General features: G+C 37.9%; 1 protein-coding gene across 1 annotated transcript in view; it reads left to right on the top strand.

Moving 5' to 3' along the window:
- The window catches only part of LOC116485385 (serine/threonine-protein kinase Nek10-like), a 51,292-nt gene extending 40,148 nt beyond the window's left edge, over positions 1 to 11,144 (top strand). The window contains 1 exon segment of the mRNA XM_032180685.1: positions 11,093 to 11,144. Coding sequence (XP_032036576.1) covers positions 11,093 to 11,144 — 52 coding nt within the window.
- Positions 11,145 to 16,990: the final 5,846 nt, after the last annotated feature.

The following is a 16,990-nucleotide window of genomic DNA, read 5'->3' as shown; positions in this document are numbered from 1 at the left end:
GAAGAAATTGATATGGTACATTTAGTTAATATAAGTTGTTTTGACCACATGGCCACATTTGTTTCCTTCACTCAGACAGTAGACTGGTAGACGTTTGGCAGCAATCTCCTTAATTTTTTGTTGAATAAAACCAGAGATGAATGTAAGTTTTATTTTAATAGAAGTATATTTTATAGGGCTAAAAAGATGAAGCTAGCATATATAGTAAAGCGTTTGAGTACAACTCAGAAAGCAGAAAAAGTAGTTGCTATCACAAAAGTGCAGGGGATGAAAAAAAAAAAAAGTTTTTTGAAACTGTGTGTATGCCTTGTCCTAGAGGTAAGTCTTCGCAGCAAGAACCCTTGGAGAAACACAAGAAAGAGAGTATATGAAAAATACTTAGTGTTTCTTGTTCTCTTTACCTGTTAGCTTGTATTTATTACCTCAGGTATTCTTTAGTGAAAAAAAAAAAAAATAATAATAATTCACTGCTTCTACCAGGTCTTCCTTGTCTTTGCAACAATCTGCATTTTAATGCCTGGGAGACCACCTGGGAGTTATCTTTTCTAAAAACAACAACAAAAAAATGACCAAACAAACCAGAAAAAAAAAAAAAAATCCTCTAAATTCTGATATTAAGAGGTTTTAAGACTTTGTATTTCCTGGTTCTTCACTAATATTTTTCAGTTATCTGTTATCTCTGCATTTTTTTCTGTGTGGAACTATTTATTGACTACAGCTAGAGAAGTTTCAAATGTTAATCTGAATATTTTTATAGAATACTCACTAAATTGGAATTCCAGCTTACAAATATCTTACAGCTGCCAGTCATTAAGTATTGAAAAATCATGATTCAGAACTCCCAAAATAAAATAATAATTTGCTCTTTAAACCTTCAGGGTAAAATTGAATCATGTTTACAGATCACTTTTGCAGCTATAAGGTCTAACAAATGTTAGTATTTAAATTTTTGTCCTGATCACATGCTCCCAATATTTGGAGCTGTAAAAAAATCAAATATTGTGCAACTTAGAAAAACAATATGAAAAAGGCTGTCCTTTTTAACACTGAGATCTAGCAAATGTACAAATGTGGTGTGTAGACATTTAATTCACGCACTGGCAAAAGCATCTTATTGCAATTTACTTTAATGATGCAGATGTATATTGAATATGGGCATGAGTATTTTGCACAAACTACTATGAAAATAAGAAATCTATTAATAAAAATGTAAAGGACATTTAAAGATTACAGAAAAATATGTTAGTACTTACAATGTATAACACAAGAATGCCACATGAGACTAACAGCAGTGCAATAATTAACATTGCTTTTTTTTTTTTTTTTTTTTTTCTGGTGACAGCATTTATTTGGGACTTTGTATTTTTCCTGCTGTGCCAAAATTCCCTACGGAGTTGTTGTTCTTCAGAATCTTAAGATATTTTTGTATGTTTTGGGAAATTTTGTTTCAGAGGAGACAAAAAATTATTCTTCATAGCCACATGGGATGACAGTGTAGAATAGGATGTTTTTTCCCTATGCCATATTTATCCTGTAGGGGGAAAGAGCAAGTAGTACATCTTCACATATTCATAAAGGCTGGAGAGGAAGGCCAGTGAATGCTCAACATCTTTCTTCACATTGTGTTTCCCCTGAGTCATACAACTTCTCCAGTAGTGCTGATAATGTGTTATTCGCAGGCAGTGCTGATTTGTACTTCGTTCATGGGGCTTGTAGCAAAGCCAAAATTGATTTTAGAGTGGGAGAAAGGAATGAAGTGAAATCTCCTTAGAAGTTTAGAAGTATGTTGTCTAAATTTGATATTGTTTGCTTGTTTTTGCTTCTTATTTACAACTGTTAATGTGTGCATGTAACAGCTACTGTAGACTTTGACCTACTCCAGTGCATGTGCGTCATTCTAGCATGCCCTAGCTTTAGCTGGCAAATGCAGAGCAGCCACACCTAATTGTTGGTCTGTCGTCAGCAGCAATACATGCTCTTGATTTTTCACTATGCTGTTGAATCGTGTTATTTGTCATGATGCATAATTACATTTGGTTCCCCTGTCACTATTACGTTAATTCTTTTCTGGACAATGTTTTACTCCCAAATTAATTAATATTTTTCCCTCTCTGAAAATTGGTACACCACGCTTTCATTGTCAGGAACATCTGTCTCTGTTTCCAGAGGACTTACCATATTTTCTAGAATATGCTTCACTCAGTACTATTTAGAGCTTTCAGCATTTTTTTTCTTCTCATACTTTGTCCAAGTAGTCAAGCAGTACAGTTTCAATAGCTTTTGAATTCTTTATGGTTCATTTGTCTAGCAGACATGCTAGGGTTCTTCCCAACAGTTCTCCAAACAGTTTGAGCAGGCTAGAAGGACAAACCTCAGTATGCAGCTTGTTTGGGACTTTCACAATGGACATAAAGAATGGTAGTGTATCTAGCAGAAAGGCAGATCACCTTTCCTTCTGCCCATAACACAATTCTAGGTCTTCTGATAGAATTGTGAAAAAAATGAATTCTAAAGGAGTTGCATCTTTGTCAGTGACATGGATGGTGGGATCAAGTGCACCCTCAGCAAATTTGCTGACACTGAGCTGTGTGGTGTGGTTGACATGCTGGAAGGAAGGGGTGCCATCCAGAAGGACCTGGACAGGCTTGAGAGGTGGCCCTGTGCAAATCTCATCATGTTCAACAAGGCCAAGTGCAAGGCTCTGCATCTGGGCTGGACAAATCCCAAGCACAAATACAGGCTGGGCAGAAAATGGATTGAGAGCAGCCCAGAGGAGATGGACCTGGGGGTGTTCGTGGGTGAGAGACTCTACATGAGCTGACAATATCGAGTCCCTGAACCTCAAGGCTGGGCTTGGGGAAACAGAGTCCCTCCCACTGTAAGTGAAGAGCAGGTTCAAGACCACCTGATGAAACTGAACAGGTACAAATCTGTGGGGCCTGATGACACACATGGTCTGAATTTTTGGGTTGACGCGTGTGGTGCCAGGTGTTGGACTTGATGATCCTTGTGGGTCGCTTCCAACATATTCTATGACATGCATCCCAGGGTCCTGAGGAAACTGGCTGATGTAGTTGGCAAGCCTCTCTCCATCATATTTGAAAAGTCCCAGCAGTCAGGTGAAGTTCCTGGTGACTGGAAAAAGGGAAACATTGCTCCAATTTTTAAAAGGGATGGAAAAGAAGACACGGAGAACTACAGACCAGTGAGTCTCATCACGGTACCTGGGAAGATCATGGTACAGATCCTCCTCGAGGCAATGTTAAGGCACATGCAGTACAGGGAGATGATCTGAGATGGCTAATATGGATTCACCAAGGACAAATCATGCCTGACCAGACTGGTGGCCTTCTATGATGGAGTTGACTGCATCAGTCAACAAGGGAAGACCATCTGACTGACAATTGCTTACCTGGACTTCTGTAAGACCTTTGACACAGTCCCATATGACATTTTGATCTCTGAATTGGAGAGAGATGGATTTGAAAGGTGGACTAGTTAGTGGATAAGGAATAGGCTGGATGACCACAAGCCAGAGTTTTGGTCAATGGCTCTATGGAAGCTAATAATGAGTGGTGTCCTGCAGGGGTCCATATTGGGACCAGTGCTGCTTAATAACTTTATAAGTGATATAGACAATAGGAGTGCACCCGCAGCAAGTTTGCAAATGATACCAAGCTGAGTGGTACAGTTGAAGCAACAGAAGGAAGGGAAGCCATCCAAAAGGAACTGGACAAGCTTGAGAAATGGGTCTTTGTGGACCTAATGAGGTTCAATAAGTCCAAGTACAAGATGCTGCACCTGCGTCGGACAATCCCACACATGAGGACAGACTGGAAGAAGAACTCATTGAGAGCAGCCCTGCAGAGAAGTACGTGGGGGTTCTGGTGGACGGAAAGCTTGACGTGTCAGCAATGTGCACTTGCAGCCCAGAAGGCCAACTACATCCTGGGCTGCATTAATAGAGGCATGGCCAACAGGTCAAGGGAGGTGATTGTCCCTCTCTGCTCTGCCCTCATGATGCCCTACTTGGAGCTTTGTATCCAGGTCTTGGACCCCCGCACAAGAAATATGTGGACCTGTTAGAGCAGGTCCAGAGGAGGGACAAAGATGATCAGAGGCTTGGAGCACCTCTTCTGTGAAGAAAGACTGAGAACTGGGGCTGTTCAGCCTGGAGAAGAGAATATTCTGGGGAGACCTTGAAGTGGTCTTACAGTATTTAAAAGGAGCTTATAAAAAAGATGGAGAGTGATTTTTTTTTTTTTTTTTTTTTTTTTTTTACATGCGTAGATACTTATAGGATGAGGGGGAATGGCTTTAAACTAAAAGAGGGCAGATTTAGATTAGATATCAGAAAGAAATTCGTTACTATGAGTGTGGTGAGAAATGAAACAGGTTGGCCAGGGAAGCTGTGGATGTCCCATTCCTGGAAGTACTCAGAGCCAGGCTGGGTGGAGCTTTGAGCAATGGTGGGAGGTGTCCCTGCCCATGGCAGGGGGCTTGGAACTAGATGATCCTTAAGGTCCTTTCCAACCCAAACCATTCTGTGATTCTATAAGGCTCAAAAGTCTTCAGAAAACATATGAGAAAATCACAAACTTAATTGGTAAAGTTGAAAATTCCTAAAGCTATTTCTTCATTTCAGGGACAATTTCTTCAGGATTTCTGAACAATGTAACTTGACAGTGTCAGTTCCATATGTTGGAAAGCTGCAAGGAGAATTATGTTTTGGAACAAAGACTTCCACAGCTGTTGTGCAACAACATGGGACATGTGCTTTTGCTAAAAGTGCTATTAAAAGCAGAAGAAATAGCTTGATGTCATATACTGTACTAATGCAATTTCCTACTTCATCATGAAACAGGCTTTATACAAAAAACATTCTTAAAATATTTTTTCTTTACTTTCTGCTTAGGGGGGATTTTGTGTTTAGTGTTTCTTTCCTGTCGCTGTTGCCTTTTGCTGTTCCCCAGGAATTCCAGGAATGGGACACTAAATCTTAGCTGGGGGCAGTGACATGAATCTTGTAGCAAGATTAATTAACTGTATAAAGGGTTAAAAATGATTCAGCCAACTTTATTTGGTGTGGATTAAAACATGAATTCTTTAGAAAATGAGACAGGTTCATAAGAAAAATATCATGCTTTCCCCCATTTCATTATAATAGTAATTACTATCTCAATAGCAGTCATTTCATTTCATAGGGATTAATGACCAGCTGAGGATAATGACCCTCAGCTTTATCTCGAATGATCAACTCGTGCCCATTTATCACTAACGTCCTGAAATTATTCAGAGCTCCAATTTTGTTATGTATTTATACTGACATTTGGTAAACATGCATAAAAAAATGTAGTGTTTTGAAATTATTCTAATCACACCATTTGTGCCAGTCTTTCTTTTTTTTTTTTTTTTTTCTTTTTTTTTTTTTCTTCTATTCAGATTTAATATTATACCACATAAGTGAGAGGCAGTGAGAGGCACCTTGCTGTTGAGTCTGTCATTTATGAATAGGACAAGAAATATTAGTTTCAAACTTTCATCGCACTTCTTCATATTGGAGTAGATATGTAATACGGAAATTGATGGAGAAGTCTATTTTTAATCAGTTGCATTAAGAGACTTAATCCAAGCACAACTCACTTATATGATAGAAGATTTGTCGTATCATAAATAAACAAAAATAACAATGGTCAAAGACAGTGGTTGTGTTCAGCTGGGTGCCATAGCTCATATAAGAGGTCTGCTTACAAGAGAAATCTTCCAGTATTTATTTCATAGGACAAAAACAGTTGCAATGCAGATAAGAATAGATGGCAAAATTGTTCATAATTAAATGCATATATTAATATGTTGTCAGTTATAATTTTCATATATTTGTTCAGTGAAATCTTTTCCATTGTTATTGAAGTTTTTGAATGAAAGAAACAAGCATTCATGTACTTAGAGCTTTTTCACAAAGAGGAAAACTGTCAAGTCTGGTTCTAATGATAGCTATACATTTTTAACTACTCAAAGAATAGCACAAGGTATTACTCACAAAAGGATAATATAGCTCAGTAACAACATATAATTCTGAATTTTGGCTATTTGAAGCAGCTCTCATTTGTGACTGGGGCTATAGTCCATGGGTATATTATCTGAAAATACAGATGCATTTCTTGGGCTTTTTCTGTCTGCAAATTCTCACCATGTCAGCTATTTATTTTTCAACACTATTCTGTTTGTTTAATTGTGTTGCATGACCAAAGAATTCAAATTTGTTTTTAGCTTAGTTAACGTTTTTTTTTAATGTTCTAGAACAGACCAAACTAGCCAGTAGATGAAAAGTACGCAGCTCCAGTGCTTCTGAAATCTAAAGTGAATTTTTTGACTTTGTGATATCTTCGCGATTTATGACACTACTACTTTTTTTTTTTTTTAATTTTGGTACCACTTTCTGTTAATGTTGCCTGACATTTTCTGTTAATTGTTTTCTTCTTCCAAATGATAGTCCATGTTAATTCTTACTTATTGTATCTCATAAACACAAAAGAATATTGTTTTGGGCAGGAATGTTTATCTAAGTTGAACCAGCAATCTGTTGGTTTGTATTTCTCCACAGTGTGGTAAAAAAGCAAAAGCTCAGCAGTCCTGGTTTGTTTTGTTTTATTTTGTTTTATTTTAAACATCTGTGACTGATAGAGTGTTTGGTCTACTCAGTTGCAGGTCTGTGTGGCACTGTAAGCATGCAACCCTGTTCCCACAGAGCAGCATTCACTACACTGTTTAAGCTGACTGTCCTTCCACTGAGAGGCAGTATTGGCTTACCTTTCCTAAATAACATACTCCACAGAAATTAGAAAAAGGAGAAGTAAGATGAAAACATGGAGTCACAATTGATTCTAGCTTCAGTTTCATCCAACTCTTAGGATAAGGCAGTGATTAACTCCTGTCACATTGATGTATAGAGTTCCAATGACAATGAAATATGTGGCCAACAAATGGGTTGAAGACATTAACTGAATAAAGTTCACCACTGCATACAGTGATAGGCATACTGCACTTTTTTGTGCTTTCTAGAGACAAAAACTTTATTAAGTTGTTACAGCCACGCTAGTATTGGCCATACTCAAAAGAGAAGATATGTGAGAAGTGCCAAGACCTCCTGTTAATAGTTCAGTGGAGCTCTAAAGATATATTGACATAAAATAGAGAAAATGTATGCCTTAGATGCTAGGGTATTAGCACTTGCACATTGCAGAATCAGATGGCCAATTGTAAAAAAGTTACTGCTTGCTGAATCTTTAGAGAATTGCAGGAATGTTCCTGTCATTTCAGGGATGCATAGTAGTCCAATGACACAGAAGGAGGATTTTAATTCTTCTGATACTACAATATAAAAACAAAACACTTTTCTCCCTTTGGTTAGTAAGTCAGTCTAATTAAGATTTTTATTTCAGGCTCTTTTCTGTGAACCAGCATGATAGGAGCTGTAGCATAAACTGTTTAGAGCTCTAGCAGATAGCATCAAGATTACTAGATTTTGCTAGCATCAGGGCTGCTACATATAAATTACTTGGATTTAGAACTTGGTTATAATTCATGAGATTGTGTTGGGCAGAACAGAGAAGTGATCCATGAATCCTTCTGGTGTAAGTACCAAAATAATCTGATCCTGTGGCAGGACTATGAATGATGCAAAACATCTCTCTTCACTCAGTTTGCTGAAGATTCTCTTTAGCAATAAGGTAGGCAAGGAAGGAGGTGCATTTCAGTTCTTTTGCTGAAAAAAAAATAAATGAAGACTTGTCTGGACTACTATAGGATTTTGGATGCCTGGTAGGTACTGGTTCATTGATACAGTTTAGTGATGATACACAAAGTAAGTGGTCTCCTAACAGTGGAAATGCCTGAAGTCCACACTGTCTGTAGCAAAAGTGCATGTTTATGAAGCTGTCTGTCAGCATTTGGACTGTTGGAATGACTGTTTTCAACACTAGGCAGATGGCTCTGATCCCTTGCAGAGATCACATGCCCTGAGCTCTCAGACGTTCTTATATGAGCTTCCCATCTTTGAGTGGAAGCATCTGTCATCACAGACTTGTTTGGCTGAGTTAATATGGGTGTGCTCTTGCAGTTCTGAAATGGATCTTTCTACTAGTTTAAGGAAAAGATTTACTCTGGGACTAACTTCTGTGTGTCTGAGATATCTACTTGGCAGAGTTCTTGTACAGAGCATAGATAAAGTCTGTCAAATAACATTAAATAAGAAGGCAGGTTCCTACCCAAGGCAATTGAAAAAGCTTGCTGTAGTCTGGAGTCATCCTTGTGCTAGCAGAACTGTATCTTACACTGCTTTTTTGAACAATATACTGAGTTGAAATGAAGGGGAAATTTCCCTTCCTCCCCTTCCTTCTTTTCCTTCCTTCTCTTTTATGGTTTGGTCCAGCTAGGTCAGTTTATCTGAAAGGAATGTAATACCTCTCCACGTCACAGCAAGATGCAGTTAAAAGGAGTTTTAGGGATAGGCTTACTTTCTTTTAAGGCTAAGTGCAAGATAACCTGAAAGTTTTCTAACAAATGAAACCCATGATTAGCCTCAGTGTTTAGAAATCACAATCATTCAAAGTTAAAACATTTTTAACTGTCTCAAGATATCCTGATGACTGGTAGGATGGTTGATGATTGATTGTTAAACAGGTTGTTGTTTTGATATAGCAGTGTAGGATACAACCAGAGTTATTCTGGGATGTCAGTATGCTACTAACTGTCACAGTGTTCCTCAAAATACTGTAGTTGCATTACTTTTCCATGAAGACTGCATTTTTACCAATAGAACTTGTATTTATAGATAAGGGAAAGCCAGATCCTTATGGCTCTGACATAGTAATCCTTAAGAGAAGATAATTCTTAGGCCTCATCAGCCTGAGTTTTGAAATTTATTTTAAAATATTTTACTTAAATCTAATTATCTGGAAATTATGAAAAATCAAGGAATAGCTGTTTGTCTTACTGGAATTTTGTATCTGTAAAAATGCCATGATCTCCTGAGTTTTCCACGTTTCCATGGAGTCCTGTAGCTATAGAAATCTGTGCTACTGAAGGAGCTGAAAGATTTTAGCTTTTAAAGCACTGGATGAAGATATTAAAAATATGAAGCTTTGCCCTACTCTGCTTGCCCACATTAAAAAAGATAAAAGGAATTCTAGTGACACTTTATTAGTGTTGCATTAGAACAAGGATTTCAATTTTTGGCCAAGAAAGTACATCTTTTGTCACAAGTATGACTTTAACTGTTCTCTTAGAAATTTGTGCCGGTGTAACCAAGTTATAATTTTAAGAAATCGCAGCATGTATATGTTGAAAAGTAGTCTTGACGGAGCACAGAAATGTTATCAGATCAAGTCAAAAGTTTATCTGATCATTGAAAAATAACATCTGTGCAAAGAAATAACTAGCGACTGATGAGAAGAAGGCCAGGAAGTGAGCAATAGGTAAATCTAATGCAGAGTCAAGAAAAGCAAGAGACAAAATACAAGAATCCTGGAGGAGATACTGGTATGTGGAAGGGAAGAACCTGTGGCTGGGACAGACCAGGTGAATAGAATGGTTTTCAGTAAAGCCAGATGATAGAAAACATAGGCCTACAAAAGAGCCATGCAGAAAAGCAGGCAAGTTCAAAAGCTGAGACAGAACGTTGAGCCTCTGGCAACTGGTGCACTCAAGTGCAGTGTCTTTTCTTATGTTGTCAGAAAAGAGCATGTGTCATCATCATCTGGTGCTGGTCCTCATGTGAGGATAACTACCCATACAGGCTAGAAGCTATTTATTAACTTAATGACGGAGTCTGCACATTGCAGTTAATAGTTTCTGTCTTGTAGATGACTTGTGTGGGTGATATCACAACAAAAAGCCTGGAGAGGGGTTCTTTTATGGTGAAAAAATTAGGAAACAACACACACAAACCTTTATGTTAAGTATTATTATTAACTATATTGCAGAAGCTGTGATTGAAGAAAGGTATAGAAAGTACTCTTCTGAAACATGGTAAATATTTTTGGGGTGTGACTACATCCTATTTTTTGCACAGATACAGTGCCTCATTAATTATTATGTTATCCACATATGGGGCTGAATGAAATTTTGCTGTCAGCCTTTTGTCTGTGTGTTTTCTCTTATGTGTTTTCCATCTTAAATAATGACCTTTCAGCTAGGGATTTAAATGTAGCAGAAGTTATTTTTCATACGTTTCATTTCCTCATTACTTGAACACTGCTGTATCTTTCAGTACTTCAGTAATCAATGTAATGCTCTGCATCCTGAGAGGCTGTTTGTATAGAGGCACGTATGAAAGGGCTTTGGATATCTGGGTTATACTTGCTGTAAACTTATGTCAAGGAAAATGTTCTGAAGAGGTTTTGCTTTTGAAATAGAGACAAAAGGGAAACACCTATTTTACTTTCTTGCAGCACCATTTATGAGATGAAGTCTTTTACATATGTTAACAGGATAATTCTAATAATATAATTCAACCTGATTCTGAGGTAGTCTTCATCTCTATAAAGTCAAAAGAAGTGGCTCGAACATTTTCTGTGCTAATTTTCTGTGTACCATTCTAGAAAGGAATTAGAAGAGGAGAAGGAAGTGATGTTAAAGACTTTCTTTCAGCTAATTCTCCATTATGTTGAAGTCTCTGGAGGTGTTACATCAGCAGCATAAGTTAACACTGGCCTGCAGATGCAGTATGTTGCATTCGGGCCTCATTGATTAGCTGTGGGAGACCTTTGCACCATGCTGCTCTAATTCTATTTGTATGCAGTGCAGACAAGTCCATAAATTTTGAGTCAGAGGATCATTAGGCAAACTAAATCCCTGTGTATAGCATAAATGATAGAATTTCACACAGAAATTTCTGCATCAAACTCTGTTCTAAATTCTGAAATAAAATATTTATTTGGATAGACTTATGAGGTTCCTTCAATTGTGCGTTATAGTCATAGCATGGTAGCTTTCTGCTGATAGTGCAGAGATTGATCCCAGGCCTGGTGAGTGTGAGTAGCAGGGAATTTTTAGTTCCCACACATATTAACTAGCTTCTTTTCCCCCACAGGTATTTCTACTATCCAACGAAGGACTATCCAGCAAAAGAAGAGAACTCATAATTCTGAACAGAGTTCAGAACTGTTTCTAGTAAAGTCAAACTGCCTGTGTTTCAGCTGATGCTGTCTGATTACCAAAGGGGGCAAATTTTGCTCGTTAAATAGCAATGAGAAGGAATTCAAGTGTTGGACAGCTTCAAGAAACCTTGTGATTTTTCAGGATGATACTGTTAACCTTAGCTTTGTTTACAGCATAAGCACTTTACACAGAACCCTGTGAACAATGCTTCCAGGTTTATACATTATGAGGAAAACATGAGTCCCAGCAGTACGTACCTTCTATTTTTTTTTTTTTTTTAAAGAATTGATGCATAGTGAAGTTTTTCATAGTTCAAAGCCTGTAGACTTATTTATATCCACTCATGTCTTCCAAGGGAAGAAAAAAGCTTTGCAATATCACCAGACGGAAAATATACGTAGGTTCCCTGTATGAAAATTAGAAACAGATTAAACATTGACAATATGATTTTAATATTTAGATTTTCTTTACTTGCATTTAGGTAGTTGCAAATTCTAATGCTTGTATGACATGTTAATAGTCATTATTTACAACTGGCATAGCACCTGGAAGGACTGTTATTTTAAAATAGCTGTTTTTACAGCTATTTCAAAATGTATGTATATTATATGTCAATGTTTAGGCATGAATTTTATAGATATGTGTATATGAAGTGTCATATGCATATATTTTATATACACATTCATTTATTAACAGGTTAAATGAAATACATGCTTTGCTAATCAAAACTGTAGCACTAAAAAGAACTTTGAGAATTTGAATATTTATTCACTCTATATTAAATGGAGAGAAAAATCTCACTGTAGTAGCAAGAAGTTTTTTTTTGTGTGTGTGTGTGTGTGTGTGTCTACAATTCAGTAAGGAATACTTATAAACTACAAAGGCTTTTCTACCCAGTTGATGCTGTGGCAATTTGAACTGTTGAAAATAACTGGAAAGTGCTTGCTGACATTGTTGAAAATTATTAAAGTTATGGCCATCATATGATTATTCATAAGTAATTTGATACAGAGGTACAATCTGTGCTTTTCAAAGGCTGACGAAGATTGTTCCCCATCTTCCCCAACTCCAGTATTTTGTTTTTAACTACAAATTGCTAACTAGCATTCGTTTCCTAACAACTCAAGAGTATTCAAGGTATTATGGCTATTCAAGGTATTCAAGTAATTCAAGGTACTATTTCATCTATAATGCATGACTTACAATCCAAATTGTGAAGTGGTGAAAAAGGACTCTCTTTTCATATACATACATGTATTATGCAAAAAGTCATCAGGTGCTATCTTTATCTTTTTTCCTAGAATGGAGAAAGGGAAAACAGTATGGTTAAATCTGTTGGATTATAAGGTAAATCTACACTGTATATAGCTGCCATTGGAACTGATTTCACTGGTCTTTTATCCTAAACGTTGATATGCTAGTCCTACTCAAATTGCATTTCACTTCTCATGATCAATTTTCCTTAATGTAGTATGAAACAGGTCTACGCTTAAAATTGTAACCTATTTTAATATCTTTACGCAGAAATGTCTTATAATTTTTAAAAGTCAGACTGTAATGAATTCATTAGAAATACTTTCAACCTTTTTTCAAGAATGTTTTGAAGTAGCATTGTTTATTTTTTATCTGGATGCATGTGATAGTGCAGTGTTCATATGTGATGGCATTATTTTTGTTTAGAAATTAATATGATGACTCCTATTATATTTCTCTTAATATATTTATAGTGCTGTTAACTTTGAAGCAAATGTTGTGCTCATTTTTGACAGTAAATGATGGAGTACTAGATGGTGGCTAGCAAAGGAGAGCAAACTTCTTTCCAGTAACTACAGGATGGGATGTAGATTGGTGGCATGTACAGCTGGATCTACCAAGGCAAATCAAACCAGAGAATCAGTGGCCTTTTCTTTTCCTTTATTGAAGTTCAACGAGATTTTTTTTTCTCCCTGGTTGCAACTGAACTGATGTGCTGGCTGCTGTAGAAAAGAGCTGAGACTTTTTTTAAAGCATTTCTTGAAAGTGGTCATTGCCCTTGTGCTGTTAATGATTTTAAAAGCAGCACCAGTCAAATCAGTGGAATGATAAGGAAAATGACTGCATTAAAATGGTAGACAGTTTGTATAATGTGGCTCAGTTGACCCTGTGTGCTCCTGTATGTGTTATGAAGCATGCCACCAATACCATCAAAAGTCAGAAATGCTAAGTGTACACAGACAGATATTTTATTGCTCTGAACAGTGTTGAAACCAGTCATTTGATTGTTTCCAAACTATTAAGGTAGGAATTGCTTAAAAAATGGATATTCACATAGAATTATACGAGTAATTTACTGAGGGTAAATATGAAGAATACTTCCTATTATTTTATTTTGACTTGCCAGTGAAGTCTTGCTACAAAGAATATCTATTCTCTTGTGCTATTTTCTTATAAATAGGAGTTCACAAATATCCTTTGGGCATCATTTTGTGAAAATGAAATATCTGTGTATGTCATTAGATTTAAACTATAAGTTGCAAAAGATGTCTTCTGTAGTAGATGGTGTTTGTGATGCAATACGGCCTGGAAAGAGCTGCAAGTAGTCCAGATTTTTTTTCTTTGCTCATCTAGATCACTATTGTGGGCCCTTAAAATAGTCTGTCTTGGATGCACGTCATTAAATCCTAACCCATGTATCTGTAATACTGGAACTTACGGTTTTAGTTTGAAAACACAGAAGGCAGAGCAATTAACTGCCACAGAAGTCTGATTATCTTAGCTGTCAATTCATTCAAGGAATTAGTACATAGATGTCCTCCATTGGTAATCAGGGTACATTATATTTTACACTGCATGTAAAGTAACAAGAGCCAGCTCTGCCATGAATAATTTTAGTATGGCTAAATACAAAAATTTAGCCAGCAGGTCAAGGAGAGTACTAAAAATGTTAAGACTAGGCAGCACTGAACTCAACAGAGAAAGGAAGTGGAGACTCTGGCTGTTCACGTAACAGAAAAGAAATACAGATTTTAGCCCTAAGCAATGATGACCAGGACTGGGGACCAGGACTCTCTGGGATGGGGGAGAGAAATAGGAAAATGAAGCCTGTGGGTAGAGACAGAGACAGTTTATTGAGACAGGAAAAAAAAAAAATATCAGCCATAATAGTACTGCTACTACTAATGTGTACGGAATAAGTGATGCACAATGCAATTGTTCACCACCTGCTGACCGATGCCCAGCCTATCCCCGAGCAGACGGCACCCCCCCATCCCGTCTAGCCACCCCTATCTATTGTTTAGCATGACATCAGAGGGTATGGAATAACCCTTTGGCCAGTTTGGTTCAGCTGTCCTGGGTCTGTCCCCTCCCAGCTCCTGCTGCACCCCCAGCCTGCCCGCTGGCAGGACAGAGCGAGAAGCTGAAAAGTCCTTGGCTTGGTGTAAGCACTGCTCTGCAACAATTAAAACATCGGGGTGTTATCAACACTCTTTTCATCCTAATCCACAACATAGCACCCTACCAGCTCCTAGGAGGAAAATTAACTCTATCCTAGCTGAAACCAGGACAGCAGTTTTCTGGCAGGTCATGGGAAGAAGATTGGCTGGCTTGGGGGAGCTTCTGTGCACATGGCTTTTAGGCTGCAGCCAAAGTGTTCCTCTAGATCTGGAAGTCTGAAGATGGTTGAGTGGTTAGAAAGCTGCCTGGCAGAGAAAGACCTGGGAGTATTGGTTGATAGTGGGCTGAATATGAGCCAGCAGTGTGCTCAGGTGGCCAAGAAGGCCAACAGCATCCTGGCTTGTATAAGAAACAGTGTGTCCAGTGGGTCTAGGGAAGTGATTGTCACCCTGTACTTGGCTCTGGTGAGGCTGCACCTCGAGTACTGTGTTCAGTTTTGGGCCCCTTGCCACGAGAAGGACATTGAGGTGCTTGAGTGAGTCCAGAGAAGGGCAATGAAGCTGGTGAGGGGCCTGGAGAACAAGTCCTACGAGGAGCGGCTGAGGGAGCTGGGCTTGTTCAGCCTGGAAAAGAGAAGGCTCAGGGGCGACCTTATTGCTCTCTACAGGTACCTTAAAGGAGGCTGTAGTGAGGTGGGGTTTAGTCTATTCTCCCACGCACCTGGTGACAGGACGAGGGGAAATGGGCTAAAGCTATGCCAGGGAAGTGTAATAAATGACTGAGTCCCAAATAGGATTGCAATTAAAGTTTACAATTTATTAAACGAATAGAGGTAAGCAAACAGCGCTGGGTGTGCCGAGAGTCTCTGCTCCAGCAAGACGCACACAAGTTACATCAGGCGGCAGGTTTTTATGCTCCTAGGCTAATACATATTCATTACTGCTTCTAGAAAAGGCAGGATTATTATAATTAGTTCCTGGAATCCGAACCCTCCCACTGGCACATGTGTATCAGTCTCTGGTGGTCCCTCTGGGGGTCTCTTGTGCTGAAGGCTCGTAGTCTTCCTCCCAGGCTTTTTCCTTGTCCTTCTCCTTTGTCCATCTTGGCCGGATGTCAGAGACTTGTGCAGTGTCCCATGCAATAGTCATAATAGTTTGCAGTTATTCTGAAACCCCTTCGTTCTTGTATCCCCTATTGACACAAATTGCTGCACAATTCCTTTGCAAGATACAATAACTATATACATTAACCACTCTGTTTTTCTTAGACTTTTATAACTACAAGGGTATGTAAGACAGAAGGTCACATTTCATCATACCGTGCAGCCCTAGCATTGTTCCATATTGACATGAATCAGACGAACACATTTCACGGGAGGTTTAGGTTGGATATTAGGAAGAACTTCATTACTGGAAGGGATGTCAGGCTGCCCAGGGAAGTGGTGGAGTCACCATCCCTGGATGCCTTTAAAAGACGTTCAGATGTAGAGCTCAGTGATATGGCTTAGTGGAGGACTTGTTAGCATTAGGTCAGAGATTGGACTTGGTGATCTTGAGGTCTCTTCCAACTTAGACAATTCTGTGATTCTGTGAAATTCTGTATAGAACATATAGATAAAACATATTTTGGGAAAGACAGAGAAGAAATACAAGTTAGCCAATTAAGCAAATCAGCAACAAAGTTGAGAATGGGACCTACAAATCCTGAGTTCTGATTCAGTGCATAACTGGAATCCTTCAAGGTATTATCTCTTAGTTTTTCCTTGTATGCTTGTAATCTTTAATGTAACCTTTGTAAAAAACAGAGCAAGAGGTGTAGATGTAATTATTTAGCTAACTGAAAAAGGTTCCATGAAGTTTGGTACTAAAATGTTAAAGGCACTGTACTAACTATGCACTGCTAACTTTTGATTATGTGTGAATTAATCTAAGATGTAGTTTACACGGGCCAGTCCTTCAGTTTTCTTGGCTGCAGTGAAGTACATGAGATTATGTAGTATTCTGCCTTCTATTATTCATACTTGCACCTACCTTCTTTAGTCATCTACTTACAAGTTGTTTCTCAGGAGAATACACTGTGCGTGTATTTTGTAGTCTGATTTACATATGTTTTGCTCTATCTGAATCATTTCCAAGTCCCCTGTCATATCCCTGAATAATCAAATGTTGACAGCAGATCATCAGTTTTACTCCGTATGGGAATTCCTGTTTACAGTCACAGAATAACATATTTAAGAGATTATGTTTCTTACAGCCATTGCAACTTACAGAATTACTGCCTCATTATTGGTATTTCATACCAAGAAACTTGACAACTAGCTTATGGACTTATGGAATCATGTTAATTAAAGAAGAAAGGCCTTCCTTTCTAAAACCAAGAAAGCTTTTATCTTTAACCTTCTCAAACTGAATAATATACTCAATTTTAGCATGCATATAATTTGTAGGAAATTCTA

The sequence above is a fragment of the Aythya fuligula genome, chromosome 2 (genome assembly GCF_009819795.1).
Source record: "Aythya fuligula isolate bAytFul2 chromosome 2, bAytFul2.pri, whole genome shotgun sequence".
NCBI classification, from domain to species: domain Eukaryota; kingdom Metazoa; phylum Chordata; class Aves; order Anseriformes; family Anatidae; genus Aythya; species Aythya fuligula.
This window is presented reverse-complemented; position numbering and strand designations above follow the sequence as displayed.